The following is a 21,066-nucleotide window of genomic DNA, read 5'->3' on the forward strand; positions in this document are numbered from 1 at the left end:
AAGCAAATTGAAGGGGGAAAAAACAGTATTCAGCCACATCTCATTAGTTATTACCGACAAATATATTAGAGATAAAAATTTTGACAACAAAAGTCCTCGTTAGTTTTTTTAAATTTTAATTTTTGTGATATATGATGGTAATATTTTATTAATTCTCGATTCTCGATATTTATTATTTTTTTTACTTTATTATAGTGTATTTTTATTATTTTATTATCTTATAATGGTGTAAGTATATGTTAAGTATTATATTTTCTTAGTATGAATTATAAAAAATTGACAAATAATTGTAATAGGCTAACCGTACGTTAACCTACAACCGAACCGTTAATAACGATTAATCATTAGCAGTTAACCGTTTTTTAATAGTTAGGTTACGGTTAGAAAAATCTCATAACCATTTATAACAGTTAACCGACCGTTTAGGCTAAACAGTACAGTTAACCGTCCATGAACAATCCTAATACGAACATATCTGATTGCATCGAAAAATTAACCATAATAAGGGATCATACTATTGAAAGACCACATATAATCACAAATCAGAGTCAAACATCGTGAGAGAACTCTCTCTTAACACAATCCGTGTATCCAAATCCAATATGAGGATCTAAAAGGAAAGATCAATAAAATAACAAATAAGCGTCATCTTGATCAATCAATGTGTCATCATATCAAACTCTGAGAAAAAAATAATCAAACAACTGAAAATGTGCCAACATACAAATACAAATATAGCATAAATATAGAAAAAACGTGCTATTAGACATAATCATGCTTATATATTTTAAAAATAATATTAATTAAATTAAATTAAATTCAATCAATGTGAATATATATATATATATATATAGTATCAAATCCTATTTATTTTTATGTATTTCCTATCTTGACCATGAAATTGTGTTTACCTATGGGCACCTAATCCATTCAAGGTTCCCTGAAATTATTATTTCTTAGGCACCGACAGACACACGTAGACATGCATGTCATGATGAGATACGTGGTGACGTGGAAATCTCCTTTTGTTACTTTCAGTAAGAATTTGGTGACAGTAAATCCATAGAAATTCAATGATTTCTAACAACTTATTTTATATTCCAAAAAAATATATAAGAACAGAAGGAGTTGGATATCTTTAATTTTTAAATTATTTAATTCATAAATTTATAAATTACTCTTTTAGTACTTAAACTATTAGTTTTGGTTCGTTTTAATACTTAAATTTTTAATTTTTAAAAAAAATTATACTTAAGTTTAGTTTTTGTTTCATTTAGTATCCATGTTCAAAATTAACTTTAAATTCTGATTTTTTTAAAGTTTAGGTACTTAAACGGATCAAAATTGACAGTTTAGATACTAAATGTGTTAAGCTTTTAACAGTATGTTACTAAAATGAAATAAAAACTAAATATTAAGTATATTTTTAAAAAATTAAAAGTTTAGGTATTAAAGTAGTCCAAAATTAATAGTACTTTAGGTACTAAATGTGTAGTTTACCATATTTTTTTTATCAAGGTATTAAAGTTAAAATGATGTATCGATGTTGGCACTTGGAGATGAGAGTGGTAGTTGAAGTATACACCTCCATTTTTGACAATTTGGTACCTACAAACAATTCATCCGAACCTATTGTCTTCCAAAAATAAAATATACTATAAAATAAGGACAATAATAATAATATATTGCATCATCATTTACATCGTTTTCTTTTCTTTACTTCTAGAGAACCAACATGTTGAAACAGATTATGATGTCTTTGCATGCATGCAGATTTGGTCCAAATCTACATTTTTTTTATAATTTTTACAGTGAACTTGTATAGCCACTTCTGTTCAATCGTGAGTAAGGCCTTGTATGCACATGGTTCAAAAATTCAACCAAGTGGGACCTGATTGGACCAAATTACATTTATGAATTACGCGGAAGATTTAATAATACCTAGCTTATATTTCCAAAGGTGTAAAAACTAACACAATGGCTAACCATAAGGCTCCTTTGGCACTATAAAAAGGGCACTTCTCATTGCACCATGGAAAGCAAAGAGACCCAAGATGTCTACTACATACTTGTTGGTTTTACTACTTGGAGTGGTGGCTCTCACCACTCCCTCTTTCGGTACCTATGAGTCACCCAACTACGGTAAACCACCTTCTCCTGTTTACAAACCTCCCTATGGCAAATCACCACCTACTTACGAGCCACCAAAGAAAGAGAAACCCGAGCCTAAGCCCCCGGTCTATGAACCACCAAAGAAAGAGAAGCCTGAACCCAAACCACCTGTCTATGAGCCCCAAAGAAAGATAAACCTGAGCCTAAACCACCTGTCTATGAACCACCAAAGAAAGAGAAACCTGAGCCCAAACCACCTGTCTATGAGCATCCAAAGAAGCCACCGACGTATGAGCCTAAACCACCAAAGCCACCGGTTTACACACCACCAAAGAAAGAGAAGCCTGAACCCAAACCACCCGTCTATGAGACTCCAAAGAAGCCTCCAACGTATGAACCTAAACCACCAGTTTATACACCACCAAAGAAAGAGAAGCCTGAACCCAAACCACCAGTCTATGAACCTCCAAAGAAGCCACCAACATATGAGCCTAAACCACCAAAGCCACCAGTCTATGAGCATCCAAAGAAACCACCAACGTATGAGCCTAAGCCACCAAAGCCACCAGTCTATACACCACCAAAGAGAGAGAAACCTGAACCCAAACCACCGGTCTATGAGACTCCAAAGAAGCCTCCAACGTATGAGCCTAAGCCACCGGTCTATGAGACTCCAAAGAAGCCTCCAGTGTATGAACCACCTTATGGTCACTATCCAGGACACCCTCCAATGGGGAAGCCCTAATTGAATGGTCCCATCAGCTAATACCCAACAACTGAGCATCTATGGCTCTTTAGATAGATGAGTACCATGCAAAAGAGTTGCTACCGACTCATTTCATGTTTTCTTGTAGTAATGTTTTCTTTCATGTCATCGTTTGATGAAAGATCAGTTGCATTGTTGATGGCAGTAATTGTTGGATTTCCTATTCTGTATCTTCTTGTTTTTCAAAGAATATATCCCGAATTCAAAATTTATTCCAAACGTGCCAACTAAAGTTTATTTTCCTTTGATATTATCATGCATCTGCATGCTTTTTTGGTCATCCAACATAGCTCCATATCAACTCAGTTATCTTAACACAGATGTTATAAAAATTGATCATTCCACTGAACAATGAGAATATTTGTCTTCATTATGTTAGCAAACTTCTCATGGTCTCCTCATAAAAGCAAGAAAAAAACTATATTAATGTCTTATAATTATATAAAATTTCACGTATCTAGCTATATTATATATTTAAATATAGTACAAATCATATTTAATGTTCTGTGACAAAAGTTTCAATTCCAATCTTGACCACGAAATTTTGTTTTGTACGTTTAACTAACTATGTATACCTAATCCATGCAAGGGCCTGTTTGAGAATATGCTGAAAAATTCCACATTAATAAATAATTAAGAGGTAATTAAATGTCAAATGTTTGAAATAATTATTATTTTACTTTAATTTCCCTGTACTGTGTTTTGCCCTCTTGTATTCAAAAGCTAAGCAATCCTATCTACCTTCTCAATATCTTGTTTTAAAACCCACATTAAAAAATAAATTTTCCCTTTGCTGATCAATATATATATATATATATATATATATATATATATATCACACAAATAATACAGATTCAAATAATGAATATCTGAAAGAATTTATATTTATTTACTCTGAATCTCTGATGAATAACAATTTTAAAATCCAGAAACTTAAATTTTTTGAATCCTCAGTCTGAATTAACATCCCTTATTGATATTATCTTCGATTTTTTTGAGGAGGAGAAGATATGTCTAAGTACATAGTGAAAGAACACTAAGGTAAGTACATGATGGGTTTATTGAGAAAACATCCCTAAAACTATAGGTGTTTAACCACCTTTATTCACCCAAAAATGCAATTGGGTCCTTTTTGGGGTTTTGGGATGGAAAAGCCAAGCCTAAAGCCTATACACGAACTGGGTTTAATTTTGGATCATATTATAATATTTTAAGATAGGCATTCATAGGGGCAAAATTCGCTTATGATAAGTATAACTAATAAGTTTTACACTAATTTATAGTCATTATATTTAAATAAATGATTTAGGTGCCGATTTCATCTTGATCTCCAGCAGATTTGAACCATGTGGTCTCATCCAGCTGCACGCTATGCGATATGGAACCGTAAATGCTTATCGCCATTTATTTTCTGCAACCAACTGATTTGGCTTCATGAATTTGCATAAGCAATCTCTGTGCTACAGGTGCAGATAGTTGCCTCGACCGGTGGACTCGTCGACACTGTGAAGGAAGGATTCACAGGGTTTCAAATGGGAGCATTCAATGTTGATGTAATTAGAATTGACTTGGACTCGAGCTTGACACTATGCATTGGTGGCTTGTCACTATGTTGTGCATTGCTTATCTTATCTTGGCTGGATGTCGATTGCTCATTACCTCTCTGCATAAGAGTTGTGGCGGTGATAAGGCTTAAGTGTGACATAAAACCGAGGTGATAGGAAGACTATAACACCGGTTCAATCTGTCCGAGCGATTAAAGGACTGCGCTGAGCGTTTTTATGGAGGTGCACAACCAAGTTGTATTGGCTCAGGTGGGGGCTTTACTGGAGGAATCTGTTACGAGCAAGAAGCAATCCAGGCTTTGGTTCAAAACAAATGGGGTCTTTGTAGTTCTCGGTGGAAGCTCAAGTAGCATGAGCCCTTATATGGTGGATTGGTGTCTTAATTATTTTGATATCGATGGTGTTATTCTGTCAGTTTTGCCATGAAGTTTAAGCAGACTGTCGACTTGGTCACTAGAGATGGATGATTGGTGCCGAAGGATTGCCTCAAAATACTCTTTGTCTGTATCTACATTATAGGAATGGTGCTGTTAGGCCCCTAGGGTTTTACTTGTGTTAATACCCCATATAGCTATGTAGTCAATGGTTTCTTTGAATATCGTTGGTGCTGTCTGTCGATTTGGAAGAGACCCATGTGTAAAGGAATGTAGTTCTTTTTTACTTGTATCAACGTGAGTATACAACACTCCATTTCCTCTAATTAGGTTAAGGGAGGTTTTTTTAATGAAGCCTTGTTTTCGTATGTTTTTCGATTAATGGGAACATATGAAATGCCCCTTTCAGAAAAGAAAAAAAACTTTCAACATGTTTCTGTCTTGGTGTCTTCTAACTTTTAGAATTTTTAATTTTATCACTAAAACTTTTAATTTTGCTCTTTTTTCATCATTCTATCGTTAAGGGTTTACCGCAAACACATATACATTGTGTTTTAGGACTTCTTCTGAAATTGACATAAATTTTTCACCTTTTATTTTTTTTATGACCGACATCCTTCTGTATAACTATTAGATTATCATTAACCATTGTTTGTTGCGTAATTGGTATTAAAGCATCAATCTTTCTCTTGATCTTTTCTCTTCTAAGATGGTTTTCCTTGAATCCCCAAAAACTAATAAAACTTAAATCCAAAATCCAAGTTCAATCCAAATGTTTCATGTAAATACAATTAATCAGAATTTAAATGAAGCATTCATAATTCGATAAAAAAAATTGACCATTTTGTAATAGTTTAATAATTTGATGACCATTTTATAACTTTTGAAACATTTAATAACCATTTTGTAATATCAAAAAGTCCGGTGATCAATAAATGCTCATACCCCAATATACGTGCTTGAACTCGAGACCTTAAGGATAACAACAATTCCTTAATCACTAGGGTTGTTTGGTTCATGCTGAATTTCAAGTTTAAATACCTAATAAGTCTTTATATTTTTCTTAAATAGTCTAATATTTCGGCCCATGTCAATATTTAATTTTGGCTCCGTCCCTGAGTTATAGGTTCGAATATCAACAATAGAGTGATTGAGCGTTCATTATCAAATAATAGAACATATAATACTTTGTAATAACTTTAGCCGTAAATAAATATGGGAACCTGATCCTAAACTTGCAAACTTAAAATAATGCAAGGTTGAGAAGGGGGGGGGGGAGAATGGCACTTCTTGGAACGATTCAAGAGATAATTTTATATAAGCTTTACTTTGTCGACAAGGAAAATAATTAAGTTTGGATTGCTTTTGTTTCTTTATCTTTAATGAAAGCAATAGAATCAACTGATTTAATTACTGATTGTTGTTAGATACAAAGATGGGAAAGAATAATTGGTTATGAAAGTATAAAGTCATAGCTTATGCCTTCTCAAATGCATTTTCCTCTTGCCTTGCTACATACTTCAAAAGTTCGAGACACGGAGATGGACATGGAGATGGGATCACAAAGCTTCGGGCACGACCATCCGATGGTGTTCAACGATGTGCAGAGCAATCAAACCAAAGAAGTTACTTGCTCAAGGTGTGGGGAGATGGTGTTTGGTTCGAGCTTTAGCTGCTCGGAATGTGAGTTTTATCTCCACAAGAAATGTGCTGAGGCACCTCCGGAGATTCGCCACCCTTACCATCGCGATCACCCTCTTGTTCTCTTACCAAAGTCACCATACGAGAAAGGAAGAGCCATCTGCAATTTCTGCGGCAAGACCTGTGAGAAATTTATTTATCATTGCTCTTGTGAGTTAGACCTTCATGTCAAATGTGCTTTATTGTCCTTTGATATTGCTGAAAAGGTACTTGGAGAGCTTAAACGTGTACCTCTCAAAGTTCCGTTGGTCTCCGCAGACGACAACGATGAAGAGCTTGAGAGGGCCAAATGTTTTGTGTGTCGGGAACCATTATTAGGATCTATGCACTTTTCTCCTGATTGTGGGTTTAACCTACATAAGAAATGCGTTGAGCTACCTCCTAAAATCAATTACCCTCTTCATAAGGACCATCCTCTGTTTTTACAGATGCGTATTCAAGGATTGTCTTGCAATTTGTGTCATCGAAGGCTACCTGTATTTGGATTTAACTATTCTTGTTCACCTTGTAAATTTGCACTTCATATAACATGTGCAGAGTTACCTCCTACACTCGATCTCCCCTGCCACCGTAAACATCCTCTCGTTCTAGCATTCCAAAACAATCCATCTTGTGATGCATGCAAAGAAACCCAACGCGGTAAATTTGTTTATCGTTGTTCATCTTGCAACTTTTACCTTCATTCCGACTGTGCATCACCACCACTTACCATTAAAGAAAAAACACATGAACACCCTTTCACTTTGTTTTGGAGACAAGCCTCATTCATTTGTGATGCATGTGGTCTTGAGGGAAATTCTGTTTCCTATACATGTTCTACATACAGCCTTGTACTCCATAAACAATGCATTTCTCTGCCACCCATAATCTCAATCCCACGACATGAACACCCGATTTTCCACAAATATTCCTTCAACCTCGTGTGTTTAGGGACAGTGAGTGCAAAATTTGTTATGAAGAAGTGAAAGTAGAGTATGGGAGTTACTCTTGCTCCAATTGCAAGTTTATTGTCCATGTGAACTGTGCTTTGGAGAAAGGGTGGTACAAGGTGATTGAGGCAAGGAGTCTTGATGATTTGGCAATGGTTCCCAGAAGGTCTGTTGATCCCATCATTTGCATTGAGAAAAACAAAGATGGAGAAATGACAGAAATAAAACATTTCAGCCATGCACATAATCTGATATTACAGGTCAATCTCATGAAGGAACATCGTGAAGGGTCCAATCTCATGGAGAAATACTGTGATGGGTGTGTCCTACCCGTCTCGAATCCATTTTATCATTGCTCGCAATGTGATTTCTTTCTGCACAAGGAATGCGCTGAATTGCCTATGGAGAAACAGTTGTGGTTTCACATCTGTCAACGGTTTCTCATCCTTGTTGCAGATCATATTTTCAGATGTGGTCTTTGTCGAAGTGAGTGCAACGGCTTCTCCTATCGATGCAAGGAGTGTGATATTTATTATTGCCTCCATTGTGCAACGAGGAGCTACACGATTGAACATCCTTCACATGAACATCCTCTTTATTATGATCGTAATCACAAAGGACGGTGCAGTGCTTGCGATGTTACAAGGCGTGGTCTCTTCAGATGTAAGCATTGCAAAATCAGTTTGCATATCCAATGTTTGAGACAACCGCTCACGGCTTGGCACGGATGCGATGAACACCTGCTTGCACTTACTTACAAAGAGGTCAGTACATATTCACAGTATCTGTATTGTGATATATGTGAAAGAAAGAGAGACTCGAACCGTTGGTTCTATTGTTGTGCGAGCTGTGATGTTTCTGTTCATCTTGATTGTGCCCTCGGAAGGTATCCGTTTATCAAACCAGGAAGCATTTACAGGGGATTAGAGGATCACCCGCATCCTCTAACTTTTGTGAAGAAGACATTTTCTTGTCCCGGATGTCACAAATGTGGTATACCTTGTCGAGATTTGTGTCTTGAATGTGAAGATTCTACCTGTGGTTATGTTGTCCATTGGGATTGTGCAAAACCTTCTCATCTGAAGAACCAAAAGATTGTACTTGATACAACCGAAACAGATGAAAGTATTCCGAAGGGAAGTGTCCCGAATTCGTCTTGCGTAGTTCTGGTACGTTCTTTTGCTAATTTCTAAATATAGAACTCTTCCCTTTTCTTGTTAATATGAACCCTTTATCAACATCACTGACACTTTAATATGTCGTATGATTTCTCGTAATATTGGGCAGTGAAATCATCTGAAGAAGTAGAAAAGAAAGAAGAGAAGACGTGCCATGCATTAGTACTGTGTAATGCTCATTTCTAGATTGATTGTGATACATTAATAGTGTGTTCGTTTCTAGATTCATGCAATTTAATAACGAGTTCCAAAACACGTTCCGCGACCGCAATTTCGTCCGCGATATAACGGTTTTGTCGCCGTCCGAGTTACCCGCTACACCCGCAATAGCACCCAATAGCGCTCGCGACGGCCACAATCACGGTAAACCCGAAATGACCAAAAACGAGACCACGACCGCGATTTGAAACCTTGGTTATGGCTCTGATATAACAATTCATGTCCCCAATTCCTGGTGAATGACAAACAAGGGAACTAAAATAAATATGGTGGGGAAGTGAAAGGATAGCAACAAAAAAAGTGATGGGGACTAGAGATAATCTAAACAAAGAAAATCCTATTATTTTATGTAAATATTCAAACATGGAACAATAGTTTCAAGGACCGTAGCAACAAAACACTAAATTCAACAATCAACACTGCATGCATGGATGTATATAAAAAGCTACATGCATGGATGCATGCATGCATATACATAATAACAATCTATTTGTGTGCTGGGTTGAAGACCGATGGAGTCATGGCGGTCTGTAGTGTTTAGCAGGTTTGGTGAACCTGGTTCTTGCTGCTGTTCGGTCACTCTCTATTGCCGCTGTGTTCGCTTACATTCAGTTGTTGTTGTCCATTCTGTTCTTAGTCTCTTTATGCCTCTTCTCAAATGCATTTTCCTCTTGCCTTGCAACATACTTCAAAAGTTCGAGACATGGAGATGGAGATGGGATCACAACGCTTCGGGCACGACCACCCGATGGTGTTCAACGATGTGCCGAGCAATCAAACCAAAAAAGTTACTTGCTCAAGGTGTGGGGAGATGGTGTCTGGTTCGAGCTTTAGCTGCGCGGAATGCGAGTTTTACCTCCACAAGAAATGTGCCGAGGCACCTCCGGAGATTCGCCACCCTTACCATCGCGATCACCCTCTTGTTCTCTTACCAAAGTCACCATACGAGAAAGGAAGAGCCATCTGCAATTTCTGCGGCAAGACCTGTGAGAAATTTCTCTATCATTGCTCTTGTAATTTGGACCTTCATGTCAAATGTGCTTTATTGTCCTTCAACATTGGTAAAAAGAGACTTAGAGAGCTTAAACGTGTAGCTCTCAAAGTTCCTTAGGTCTCCGCTGAAGACATTGATAAAAAACTTAAGAGGGTCAAATGTTGTGTGTGTTGGGAACCATTGTTAGGATCTATGCATTTTTCTCCTGATTGTGTGTTTAACCTACATAAAAAATGTGTTGAACTACCTCCTAAAATCAATTACCCCATTCATAAGAACCATCCTATTGTTTACAGTTTCGTTTTCAAGGTTTGAGTTTCTCTTGCAATCTATGTCGTCAAAAGCTACCTCCATATGGATTAAGCTATTCTTGTTCACCTTGTAAACTTCCTCTTCATATAATATGTATAGGGTTAACTCCTACACTCGATCTCCCCTGCCACCGTAAACATCCTCTCGTTCTAGCATTCCAAAACAATCCATCTTGCAATGCATGTAAAGAAACCCAACGCGATAAATTTATTTATCGTTGTTCATCTTGCAATTAGTTTAACCTTCATTCCGAGTGTGCATCACCATCTCTAACCATTAAAGAAAACACCCATGAACACCCTTTCACATTGTTGTGGAGACAAGTCTCATTCATTTGTGATGCATGTGGTCTTGAGGGAAATTCTGTTTCCTATACATGTTCTACATGCAGCCTTGTGAGTTTAGGGATTGTGATTGCAGAATTTGTTATAAAGAAGTGAAAGTGGAGTATGGGAGTTACTCTTGCTCCAATTGTAAGTTTATTGTCCATGTGAACTGTGCTTTAGAGAAGAAAGGGTGGTACAAGGTGATTGAGGCAAAGAGTCTTGATGATTTGGCAATGGTTCCCAGAAGGTCTGTTGATCCCATCATTTGCATTGAGAAAAACAAAGATGGAGAAATGACAGAAATAAAACATTTCAGCCATTTACATGATCTGATATTACAGGTCAATCTCATGAAGGAACATCGTGAAGGGTCCAATCTCATGGAGAAATACTGTGATGGGTGTGTCCTACCGTCTCGGGTCCATTTTATCGTTGTTTGCAATGCGATTTCTTTCTCCACAAAACATGTGCCGAATCGCCTATGGAGAAATGGCTGTGGTTTCACAGATGTCAACAGTTTCTTATCCTTGTTTTAGATCATATTTTTAGATGTGGTCTCTGTCAAAGCGAGTGTAACGGATTCTCCTATAGGTGCGAGGAGTGTGATATTCATTATTGCCTCCATTGTGCAACGAGGAGCTACAGGATCAAACATCCTGCACATAAACACCCTATGCACTATGATTGTAAGTGTGAAGGACGGTGCGACGCATGCAATGTCGAAAGGCGCAGTCTCTTCCAATGTAAGAGTTGCACCATCAGTCTGCATATCCAATATTTAAGGCAACCGCTCACGGCTTGGCACAGATGTGAGGAACACATTTGCACTTACTTATAAAGAGGTCAATACATATTCAAAATATCTGTATTGCGACATCTGTGAGAAAAAAGAGGGACCGGAGTAGTTGGTTCTATCGTTGTTCGACCTGTGATGTTTCTGCTCATACCGGTTGTGCTCTCGGAAGGTATCCGTTTATCAAATCAGGAAGCATTTACACGGGATCAGAGGATCACCCGCATCCTCTAACTTTTGTAAAGAAGACATTTTCTTGTCCTATTTGCCACAAATCACAATTGTGGTAAGTCTTGTCGAGATTTGTCTCTTGAATGTGCAGATTCTGCCTGTGATTATATTGTCCATTGGGATTGTGCAAAGCCTGATTATCATACGATTTCTTGTAATTTTGGGCAGTGAAATGAAGAGGAGGAGGAGCAGCAGCAGAAGAAGAACATTGACCCTTTTAATATATCATATGATTTCTTGTAATATTGGGCAGTGAAATGCAGAGCAGCAGCAGAAGAAGAAGATCAAGATCGTCATGCATTAGTAGTGTACTTATTTCTAGATCCATTCTATTTACTAATAATATAACAATTATTCAACTTAGCTATTAATAAAGCATTAGTTATCATTACAAAGGTAATGATTCTTAAATATGTTTATGTTTATTTCTAAACTTGATTTTTTTTTTATAAAAAAAATTTGATTTTTATTTCCTTTATTCTAGGTGCTAGAGAAGGTGTTGTTTTAGAAATTAATAAAAAATTAATATTAATTTAAAAATTAATATGTTGAAATGATGGGGTGACTTGAAAATTTGGAAAGTAAAGAAGAAAAATAGGAAAATTTTAAGTATTTAAGTGAAAAGGAAAGATTTGGTTTATATTGTACGAACTTTTAGACCAAATTAACAAAGTTTGTAAATTTAGAGGTCAAATTTATTGAAATTGTAAATTTAATAGACTAATTGTGTTCTTGTACATATTTTAAAACTGTCATGTTAATTTCGTGATTTGATTGATGTCAGAATGAAAATAATAATGACTTAATGTCTAGTTTGTCCTACAAATTATAATATTTATGTACTTTAAATGATTGAGTACACAAATGGTCTCCCGACTATATGGTAATATTTTATTAAGTCATTTGATTATCAAAAATTATAAAATAGTCTTATGACTATAGATTTTTGCTTTTTTAGTCATTCGACTAGTAAAAGTCACACAATGGTCACCCGACTATTTATTATGTTCCAAACTCGTCATTTTTCATTAAAAATTAGAGGTTTTCTAACCTAGTTGTTAACATGATGACTATGATGTGATAGTTATTTGAGATTCTAAATCAAATTTTATCATATCAGTCAGCAAGTTAATGTTCAGCTCAGAATAGTGTCAATTTCTTAACGGAAAAATGATTAATTTAGAACATAATGAATAGTTGGATGATCATTTTGTAACTTTTGATAGTCAAGGGACTCCAAAAGCAATACTCTATAGTTAGAGGATCATTTTGTAACTTTTAATAGTCGAGGGACTTAATAAAGAAGCACCTTATAGTTGTAGGACTATTTATGTACTTAATCCTATTTTAAAATAGATTAGGGCACGTGGAAATGCACTGAAATCAGAATCAAACTGATCCGGATCTTTGATGACCCGATTTGAGTACATCGGATCCGAACCGACAATCCAATTTAGTCATTTACTGATCTCGTCTCCCTTTCAGACGGTGGTTTATTTTGTTTCTCAAAAACCAACCTTTTTGTTTTTCCCGATTGTTTTTCGTCGAATTTTGAGGTTTTTTAATCGAAAAAGAATGGGGTTTGTTTCTTTCGTCGGAAGAGTGCTTTTCGCTTCGATATTTATCCTCTCCGCTTGGCAAGAGTAAGTTTCACTTCAGATCTAAACTTCTTTTCCTTTTCCTTTTTTTTCCTTTTTTGTGTTTTGCTGATGGTGACTGTTCGGTTCTCGAGAAAATAAAAGAAGAGGGGTAGTTTGAGTTTGGATCTTGATTCTGATTTGGAACTCAGAGCTGTTCCAACCTGTTAAAACTGGAATTAGAGTTTAATTTATGTCGATTTAATGATTTTCCTTTAGAAGGATTGATAATTGTTAGGGTTTTAGGGTGTCTTTTAGGGTAATTTCTTTATATAAAGTGTGAAATTATATGATGATGTTCCTGTTGAATTGCTTAGATGTTTAAGCCTTGTGGCAGTTGTACATATACAAATATACTTATATTTATATATCAGGGATTTAAATTGCGGTTTCTAGTTTTTGGTTGCGCTGTTCTTATCGTGGTCGTAGACCTAGTGGAAGCAATTGCGGTCATTGTGTGTACTGCGGTCGTGCGATAGTTTCGGATGGCATTGCTACCGTCATATATATGCTTGCTGAATTCCCCTTTGTAACGCAGAAATATCATTGATTAAGTGCTTAATGATGTCTTATAAGATTTTTAAATTATAAGTTATAGGTCTCATAAATACCACGAGCTTAGCTCATGTGGTTGGTGCATGATTTTAAAGAGTAGGAGTATATGAGCCGAAGCATTCGGCTCTAGTGGGCCATGATCACTTGCTCAAAGAGCAAAGCTCGAATCTCCTTTTACCCAAATCAAAGAGTTAGGAGTATACGGGAATTAGGGTGACAAAACCTTGAGGGACTCGTGGGGCCCAAAGAAGACGATACTGGATTACGCCGGAAATGAGCCACGTTGACAGGTAAGTCGGATTGTGGTATCGTGATGCCTGCGCGACGAGGCATGGTACCCATCGAATGGCGATGGATCATGACACCTTGCTTAACTTCGTGTTGTAAGGCATGCCTAGGCGTTGTTCTAGACAACATAAGTGCCTCAAGCAATTTATCATTCAACAACTAATACGAGGCCATAAGGAAATTATGCATATCGGCCGGCAAAATTCATGTTTTTAAGATAAACTGGACTGTTCTTTAGAAGCTTAACTGTACTCAGATTAGACGTTGTTTTTATACTTTCTGCCCTTGACAACGCTTGCTCAAAGCAGGGTTTCCATCCCTTTCCCAAATCAAAGGACTTTTAGGGGTATCGAGTTTTATTGTTTGACACATTCTTCGTTCTCTCTATAGTAATAAGTTTCTAGTTTATATTTTTTGCCTAGTATAGTTTCGAGATTATTATCCTATCCAATGATGGTGGAGTTTAAAATTCCAAAAGCCTTTCGAATAATTGACATGTGTCCGTTTAATTGTAAAAAGCAGGAATTAATACATGGAGTGTTATTTGAGATAATGAAACCAATATGTTTAACTAAATGGACACATGGAAATCAAGCTAAGTTGCATGCGAGTTGTGACGTTTTTGAGTATGAACCTTCAGTCTGTATGATGATAACCCTTAGTTCTGTTGACCTAAGTACTGGCCTATATTGGATATGATGCGATACATTACGATACATTAGCAGTTTTTGAAGAAAATTTTTGTCAGACATATGCTAGAGATATAAGAGCTGCAGAGGATAGAGGTTTGGGCTTTGGGCCTTCTTTTTCGATCACAATCATACTGTTTTCTAAGTTTGAGCTTAAAATATGGAGTCAGTAATTTTGAACTTGGTCTAAGTTGTGTCCTGCTTGTTTCTACTCTTACATTAAGTGTTCATGTGTATAGGTTCAATGAATTTGGAGTTGATGGAGGGCCAGCAGCAAAGGTATTGAAACCAAAATTTAACGTCTTCGCAAAGACTGTGTCAGTTCATACAGGGGTGCAAGTGCCAGAATTCGATGTAAGAATTCCTTTATTTCACCACTGATAAACATATTTATATATCATGTTTTTCTAAAGTCGTATCACTTGGAGCTGTTATTTACAGATTAAGTACCTAGTTGCTGCTTCTGTAGCCTTTAAAGGTGTCGGGGGCATCCTTTTCACGTTTGGCAGCAGTATTGGAGCTTATCTCCTGGTTCGTTTATGGATTTATGTATTCTTTTGAGTTAGTAATTCAATTATCAACGAAATTAACTGATGTATTACACTATTCTACTCGTGTAGGTTCTGCAACAGCTTATTGTTACTCCTATTTTGTATGACTTCTACAACTACGACACTGAAAAGAAAGAATTTGGCATACTTTTCACCAAATTCACACAGGTTAGTAGTTCATAGCATTTTTGTCGGCGATTCATTTCAAATTATATTTTTCTGATAAACTTCCGCTCCCAGAACTTGGCGCTGTTAGGGGCGTTATTCTTCTTCATCGGCATGAAGAACTCGATCCCTAGGATACAACACAAGAAAAAGGCTCCAAAAACAAAGACATTTTGAAAAGGAACATCTAGTTTTTTCATTCGATCTCTGTCTTCCTGGGTGAACCCACATATCTATTTATATAAATGTGCTTGTATCATGGCTCTGATTTGTCAAGATTAGGGTAAAAAGAGCATATTACTTGGACTGTTCGATACCGTTAACTACGAAGTTAAGTTCATTGCTATTTAGTTTTCAGAAAGGGTTTGACAATTTTGCTTATAAATCTGCAGCATCTTTCGGTTTCGCTTCAATCCTGGATTTGTAGTGCCTGTTTATGTCAATGTATGAGAAAGATACCAAACCAAGTTAACTTTGGGGTCATTTCGATGCCCTGAATCACTTTCTGTGAGTCAGCTTACGATCGAGAACACGAAAACTGTTCTCTATAATGGTTTAATGTCGAGGACTTTTATCGCATCTGATCTTCGGGGTAAGACGTGAGAGAAGTTTCAGTCGATTTAGGTGCGTTCCGAAGCAATCTCCGTCCTTCGAAAATGAACCCTTGGTGGATGCTCCTGGATTGTTTGTTCTTCATTGATAAGCATTTTGAGGTGAGCATTGCTTGTAATTAGTGCATCACGGATTAGTTACTGAAAATGATCGACTCGATGAACTTGCTTTGAAATTTCTTTGGTTTTTCCAAATATCCCAAATTGGTTGGACCATTTAGACTTGTTCAATGGTCGAATTATTACAAAATAATTATTAAACTTAGTGAATTATTACAACGTAATAGTTAAACTTACTAAAGTTTATTATTATTTAAAGGGTTAATTGCATCACCTCTTAAAATTATGACTATCGTTTTAAATTAGTCCCTAAACTTTTAAAGGTTCTCATTTCATCCCTAAACATGACTATCATTCTAAATTTGTCCTTAAACTTTTGAACATTTCATTTTATCTTCAAATTATGACCTTCATCCAAATCGGTCCCTAAACTTTTTGAACATTTCAATTTCGTCCCAAACTATACATATATATTAGTCACATGCTTTGTTAATAAAACCGTTAGGCCAAGTTATATTATTATATGTTTGAAGAAAATAAAATTTAGGTTAAACTATGCCTGAAACTAATTGCATATTTGGATGACTTGGCGGATGAAATTGTAAGATTCAAAAGTTTGGGGGACCAATTTAAAATGAGAGCCATGGTTTGGACATGAAATTAGAATATTCAAAAGTTTAAGGACCAATATAAAATAATAATCATAGCTTTAGGATATATAATGTAATTAACTCTTATTTAAATCTTTTCTTTTCTTTCCCATCTATTTATTCACATTCCCTTGCTTACCATTCGCCAAAGATTGTTTCTACAAAGAAGATACCTTGAGAAACAAGAAAGGAACGCAGGTGAAGTCCAATTCGAACTGAAATATGATCGAGTGAGTGAAGTCAAAGCTTTCGATGGGACGAAAGCTGGTGTCAAAGGACTCGTAGATGCCGGAATTTCGGAGGTTCCCCGAATATTGCATGTGCCACCGGATACCTTTGGGGAAACAGATGTTCCAAGTGCCACCCTGTTTCGTATCCTTGTTATAGATCTTCAAGGAGCGAGGGACGATCCTGGTACTCGCAACGAGATCGCTAAAAAAGTCCTTAATGCATCATAGGAATGGGGTTTTTTCCAAATCATTAACCATGGAATTCCTGTGAGTACTCTAGAGGAGATGAAGGTTCGTGTACGTACGTTTTTCGAGCAAGATGACGAGCTCAAAAAACAGTACTACACTCGTGATAATACGGAAAAGGTGGTCTATAAGAGCAATTTCGATCTCCCTACTGCCCCTGCAGCTAACTGGAGAGACTCTGTTTATTGCGACATGGCTCCTGATCCTCCTAAGCCAGAAGAGTTGCCTGCACCGTTCAGGTAATGCATACATACATACATACATACATATATGCATAGATATGATGAACTGTAACTTGTATGTATAACTTTGGTATAGGGACATATATACATACAAGGACTTTGATTGAGCCCTGATCATCTGCTGAAGTTAGACTGTGCAAAGGGTCTCGGTCAGCTGTGCCATTACTGTCCGGCATGTCCGCAGCCGGATTTGACTATGGGGGCGAGCAAACATGCCGACAGTAGCTTCCTCACGGTGCTTCTACAAGACCATATTGGTGGCCTCCAAGTTGTTCATGAAAATCAATGGATTGATGTGCCTCCAGTACCTGGGACTTTGGTTGTTAACATTGGAGATCTTTTGCAGGCAAGTCAGGTAGAAATGTACATTAAACAATTATCATATGCTACTTATAATTACTTAATTTTATAATATGTAAATATAATAATTAATTTTAAAGTAAAATATTGGAACCTCTTATTATTTTATTTAAAAAATTATATAATTTTGATTTAGTTAATATCTCGTACCAAAATTTTTATTATGAATAATGAATTTTAATGATTTGTTATTAAAGTTGATATAAAAATATTAGTATATTAATAAAAATTATATAAAAATATCATTGCGTAAATAACTTTTAATAGGATAAAGTACACAAATGGTCCGCTGAGTATAGGATATTGTTTTAGTAAGTCTATCGACTATTAAAAGCTACAAAATTGTCATTCGACTATATAATGTTGCTTTGTTAAGTCCCTTAACTATCAAAAGTTACAAAAAGGTCACTCAACTTCAACTATTCATTATGTTCCAAACTCGTACTTTTCCATTAAAAATGGACGATATTATGAGTTGAATGTTAATTTATTGACAGTGTTATGATAAAACTCGATCCTAAAATCTCAAACGAGTATCATATCGTAGTCATCATGTTAACGTCCAGCTTAAACAACAGTCAATTTTTAAAGGAAAAGGGTGGGTTTGGAACATAACGAATAGTCGGGTGACTATTTTGTAACTTATAATAGTGGAGGGGCTTAATAAAGCAATATCCTATAATCGTGGACCATTTGCGCACTTTACCCTTTTTAATATTATAATTATATAATATTCTATTTTCATAAATTCATCATATTTATAAAAAGAACTGTTAAATAATTATAAAAATAGTTTTTTTATTCTTGTTTATTTATATGTTAAATATTTATATCTTAATTACATTCTTTTATTCCGTTTATTATATTAATTTAATATATTAAATATATCTGTATAGAATTTCGATTTGGTTTCTCTTGCTCTATCACTATCAGTAGTGGAAATTGTGGTCCAATTATGTCATGTTTTGATATTTTAAAAACAAAATAATGGGATTTTCTCTGTTTAGGATAACTCTCGTCGCCATCACTCATTTTGTTGCTATCGTTGCTCTCTTCCCCACCATTTTTATTTTAATTCCCTTGTTTGTCATCCTCCATGGTTGTTTACATTCAAATACAAGAGAGAACAAAAAATGGTTGCAGGTGAAGCCCAGTTCGAACAGAAATACGATCGAGCGAGTGAAATCAAAGCTTTCGACGAGACAAAAGCCGGTGTCAAAGGCCTCGTAGATGCCGGAGTTTCGGAGGTTCCTCGAATGTTTCATCGGCCACCTGATGCCTTCGGGGAAGCCTATGTTCCAGGCGCCTCCCAGTTCAGTATCCCTGTTATAGATCTTCAAGGAGTGCAGGGGGATCGTGGTGCTCGGAAATCGATCGTTGAACAAGTCCGTAATGCTTCCAAGGAATGGGGTTTCTTTCAGATCATTAACCATGGAATTCCTGTGAGTTTTCTCGAGGAGATGAAGGTTCGTGTACGTCGGTTTTTCGAGCAAGACGTTGAGCTCAAAAAACAGTACTACACTCGTGATAATATGAAGAAAGTTGTCCATAATTCCAATTTCGATCTCCTTACTGCTCCTGCAGCTAATTGGAGGGACTCTGTTTACTGCAAAATGACTCCTGATCCTCCTAGGCCGGAAGAGTTGCCCGAACCATTCAGGTATACCCATATACATATACATATACATACATATACATATACATACATATACATATACATATACATATACATATACATATACATATACATATACATATACATATACATATACATATACATATACATATACATATACATATACATATACATATACATATACATATACATATACATATACATATACATATACATATACATATACATATACATATACATATACATATACATATACATATACATATACATATACATATACATATACATATACATATACATATACATATACATATACATATACATATACATATACATATACATATACATATACATATACATATACATATACATATACATATAAAGTGTAAAATGTATGAATTTTGGCATAGGGATATTATGTTCGAGTACACAGACGGAGTGATGAGTTTGGGTCATTTGCTCTTCGAGTTGATATCAGAAGCTCTGGGATTGAATCCTGATCATCTGTTGAAGATAGACTGCGCAAAGGGTCTAGGTCATCTGTGCAACTACTATCCGGCATGTCCGCAGCCGGAATCGACAATCGGGGCAAGCAAGCATGCTGATAGTACCTTCATCACGGTGCTTCTGCAAGACCATATAGGTGGTCTCCAAGTTCTTCATGAAAATCAATGGATCGATGTGCCTCCAGTCCCTGGAGCTTTGGTAGTTAACATTGGAGACCTTTTACAGGCAAGTCCTATGAGAATTACATTAATCAATTAGATTCATAACTATGTGACCGATTGATTTTTTTGTTGCAGCTTATATCGAACGACAGTCTTGTGAGCGTGGAGCATCGGGTGCTGGCGAACTCTGTCGGACCTAGAGTGTCGGTGGCGAGCTTTTTCGTCACAGGTTCTCATCTGAACCCGAGATTGTATGGACCAATTAAGGAGTTGTTGTCAGAAGATAATCCTCCCAAATACAGGGAAACTACTGTGATGGAATATGTGGCTCACTTCCAAAACAAGGGCCTTGATGGAAACTCTGCACTGCTGCATTTCAGGATATGAACTAGCTCCCTCTAAATAAAAATGAAGCATTTAGTCTTTGCATGTTTAGCTAGAGTCAGAGAAAAAGAATAGATTCTATGAATGTATGTATGCATGTATGCATGCATGTTTTCATATTTATGGTATCTTTTGCATCCATCTTTGGTCCATAGTTCTGGTCTCTATTGATTTGGATTCTTCTTGTTGTCTTTCCCCCCCTATTTTGGTGTTTTGTGGTCTGTGGGATTGAGTCCATATATGTCGAAGGGTTTGAATTAGAGATGGCAATGGGTCGGGTCGGGTTTTTGGGCCACCCGACCTGACCCGAGAAGAAAGGGTCCTCCACCCGTGACCGACCCGACCCGACGAAATTAAGATTTCACCCGACCCGAATATATGACTTAGAAACCCAACCAGAAATAATAAAAAAAATATTTTTATTCAATAAAAACAGTGACTTAATTGAAAAAAATTATATATAGAGGGGTATTATTGTAATTATCCCTAAATATATAGGGTAAAATTATATATATTTTCGGGTCGGGTCGGGCCGGATTTTTTCCACCCTAAACCCGACCCCGACCCGAACAGTACATAAAAAACCGACCCGAC

At 36.2% G+C, this 21,066-nt stretch overlaps 4 protein-coding genes and 1 long non-coding RNA gene across 6 annotated transcripts; 4 read left to right on the forward strand and 1 right to left on the reverse strand.

Annotated features, from left to right (window-relative positions):
- Positions 1-2,181: 2,181 nt before the first annotated feature.
- On the reverse strand, positions 2,182-2,915 carry LOC120164032. The gene is made up of 4 exons (XR_005519700.1): positions 2,811-2,915; positions 2,646-2,762; positions 2,325-2,495; positions 2,182-2,280 (listed from the first exon to the last, which is right to left on the reverse strand). It is a non-coding gene; the product is annotated as an uncharacterized LOC120164032 (long non-coding RNA).
- Positions 2,916-6,358: 3,443 nt separating this feature from the next.
- Positions 6,359-8,640, forward strand: LOC120164001. Its single transcript, XM_039173776.1, has 2 exons — positions 6,359-7,157; positions 7,556-8,640. Exons 1-2 carry the CDS (start codon positions 6,359-6,361, stop codon positions 8,638-8,640), a joined length of 1,884 nt encoding a protein of 627 aa, XP_039029707.1.
- A 4,332-nt stretch (positions 8,641-12,972) lies between these two features.
- On the forward strand, positions 12,973-15,705 carry LOC120164031. The gene is made up of 5 exons (XM_039173800.1): positions 12,973-13,143; positions 14,909-15,023; positions 15,111-15,200; positions 15,290-15,388; positions 15,461-15,705. Exons 1-5 carry the CDS (start codon positions 13,076-13,078, stop codon positions 15,560-15,562), a joined length of 474 nt encoding a protein of 157 aa, XP_039029731.1. The 5' UTR covers positions 12,973-13,075; the 3' UTR covers positions 15,563-15,705.
- Positions 15,706-15,943: 238 nt separating this feature from the next.
- Positions 15,944-17,649, forward strand: LOC120164002 (1-aminocyclopropane-1-carboxylate oxidase homolog). Its single transcript, XM_039173777.1, has 4 exons — positions 15,944-15,984; positions 16,876-17,120; positions 17,217-17,421; positions 17,556-17,649. Exons 1-4 carry the CDS (start codon positions 15,944-15,946, stop codon positions 17,647-17,649), a joined length of 585 nt encoding a protein of 194 aa, XP_039029708.1.
- A 1,157-nt stretch (positions 17,650-18,806) lies between these two features.
- Positions 18,807-20,799, forward strand: LOC120164029 (1-aminocyclopropane-1-carboxylate oxidase homolog 1-like). Of its 2 annotated transcripts, none has more exons than XM_039173799.1 (5): positions 18,807-19,444; positions 19,831-20,152; positions 20,224-20,495; positions 20,542-20,586; positions 20,619-20,799. In XM_039173799.1, the coding sequence occupies exons 1-3, from the start codon at positions 18,918-18,920 to the stop codon at positions 20,473-20,475; spliced, it is 1,101 nt and encodes a 366-aa protein (XP_039029730.1). In that variant the 5' UTR covers positions 18,807-18,917; the 3' UTR covers positions 20,476-20,495; positions 20,542-20,586; positions 20,619-20,799. The 2 variants fall into 2 exon arrangements, with proteins under 2 accessions (XP_039029730.1, XP_039029729.1); XM_039173798.1 differs by having other exon boundaries at positions 20,224-20,492; positions 20,539-20,583; positions 20,616-20,798.
- Positions 20,800-21,066: the final 267 nt, after the last annotated feature.

Source organism: Hibiscus syriacus, unplaced genomic scaffold (genome assembly GCF_006381635.1).
Source record: "Hibiscus syriacus cultivar Baekdansim isolate YM2019G1 unplaced genomic scaffold, ASM638163v2 tig00111504_pilon, whole genome shotgun sequence".
Lineage (NCBI taxonomy): Eukaryota > Viridiplantae > Streptophyta > Magnoliopsida > Malvales > Malvaceae > Hibiscus > Hibiscus syriacus.

Coding starts and splice junctions, on each gene's coding strand:
- LOC120164001 (XM_039173776.1), top strand. CDS start 6,359: ATGGACATGGAGATGGGATCACAAAGCTTCGGGCACGACCATCCGATG. Junction 7,158..7,555: donor ATGCAAAGAAACCCAACGCG/GTAAATTTGTTT, acceptor CTTTGGAGAAAG/GGTGGTACAAGGTGATTGAG.
- LOC120164031 (XM_039173800.1), top strand. CDS start 13,076: ATGGGGTTTGTTTCTTTCGTCGGAAGAGTGCTTTTCGCTTCGATATTT. Junction 15,024..15,110: donor TGCAAGTGCCAGAATTCGAT/GTAAGAATTCCT, acceptor TGTTATTTACAG/ATTAAGTACCTAGTTGCTGC. Junction 15,389..15,460: donor TTTTCACCAAATTCACACAG/GTTAGTAGTTCA, acceptor TTCCGCTCCCAG/AACTTGGCGCTGTTAGGGGC.
- LOC120164002 (XM_039173777.1), top strand. CDS start 15,944: ATGTCGAGGACTTTTATCGCATCTGATCTTCGGGGTAAGAC. Junction 17,121..17,216: donor AGGAGCGAGGGACGATCCTG/GTACTCGCAACG, acceptor TGAGTACTCTAG/AGGAGATGAAGGTTCGTGTA. Junction 17,422..17,555: donor GAGTTGCCTGCACCGTTCAG/GTAATGCATACA, acceptor TGCTGAAGTTAG/ACTGTGCAAAGGGTCTCGGT.
- LOC120164029 (XM_039173799.1), top strand. CDS start 18,918: ATGGTTGCAGGTGAAGCCCAGTTCGAACAGAAATACGATCGAGCGAGT. Junction 19,445..19,830: donor GAGTTGCCCGAACCATTCAG/GTATACCCATAT, acceptor ATTTTGGCATAG/GGATATTATGTTCGAGTACA. Junction 20,153..20,223: donor ACATTGGAGACCTTTTACAG/GCAAGTCCTATG, acceptor TTTTTGTTGCAG/CTTATATCGAACGACAGTCT.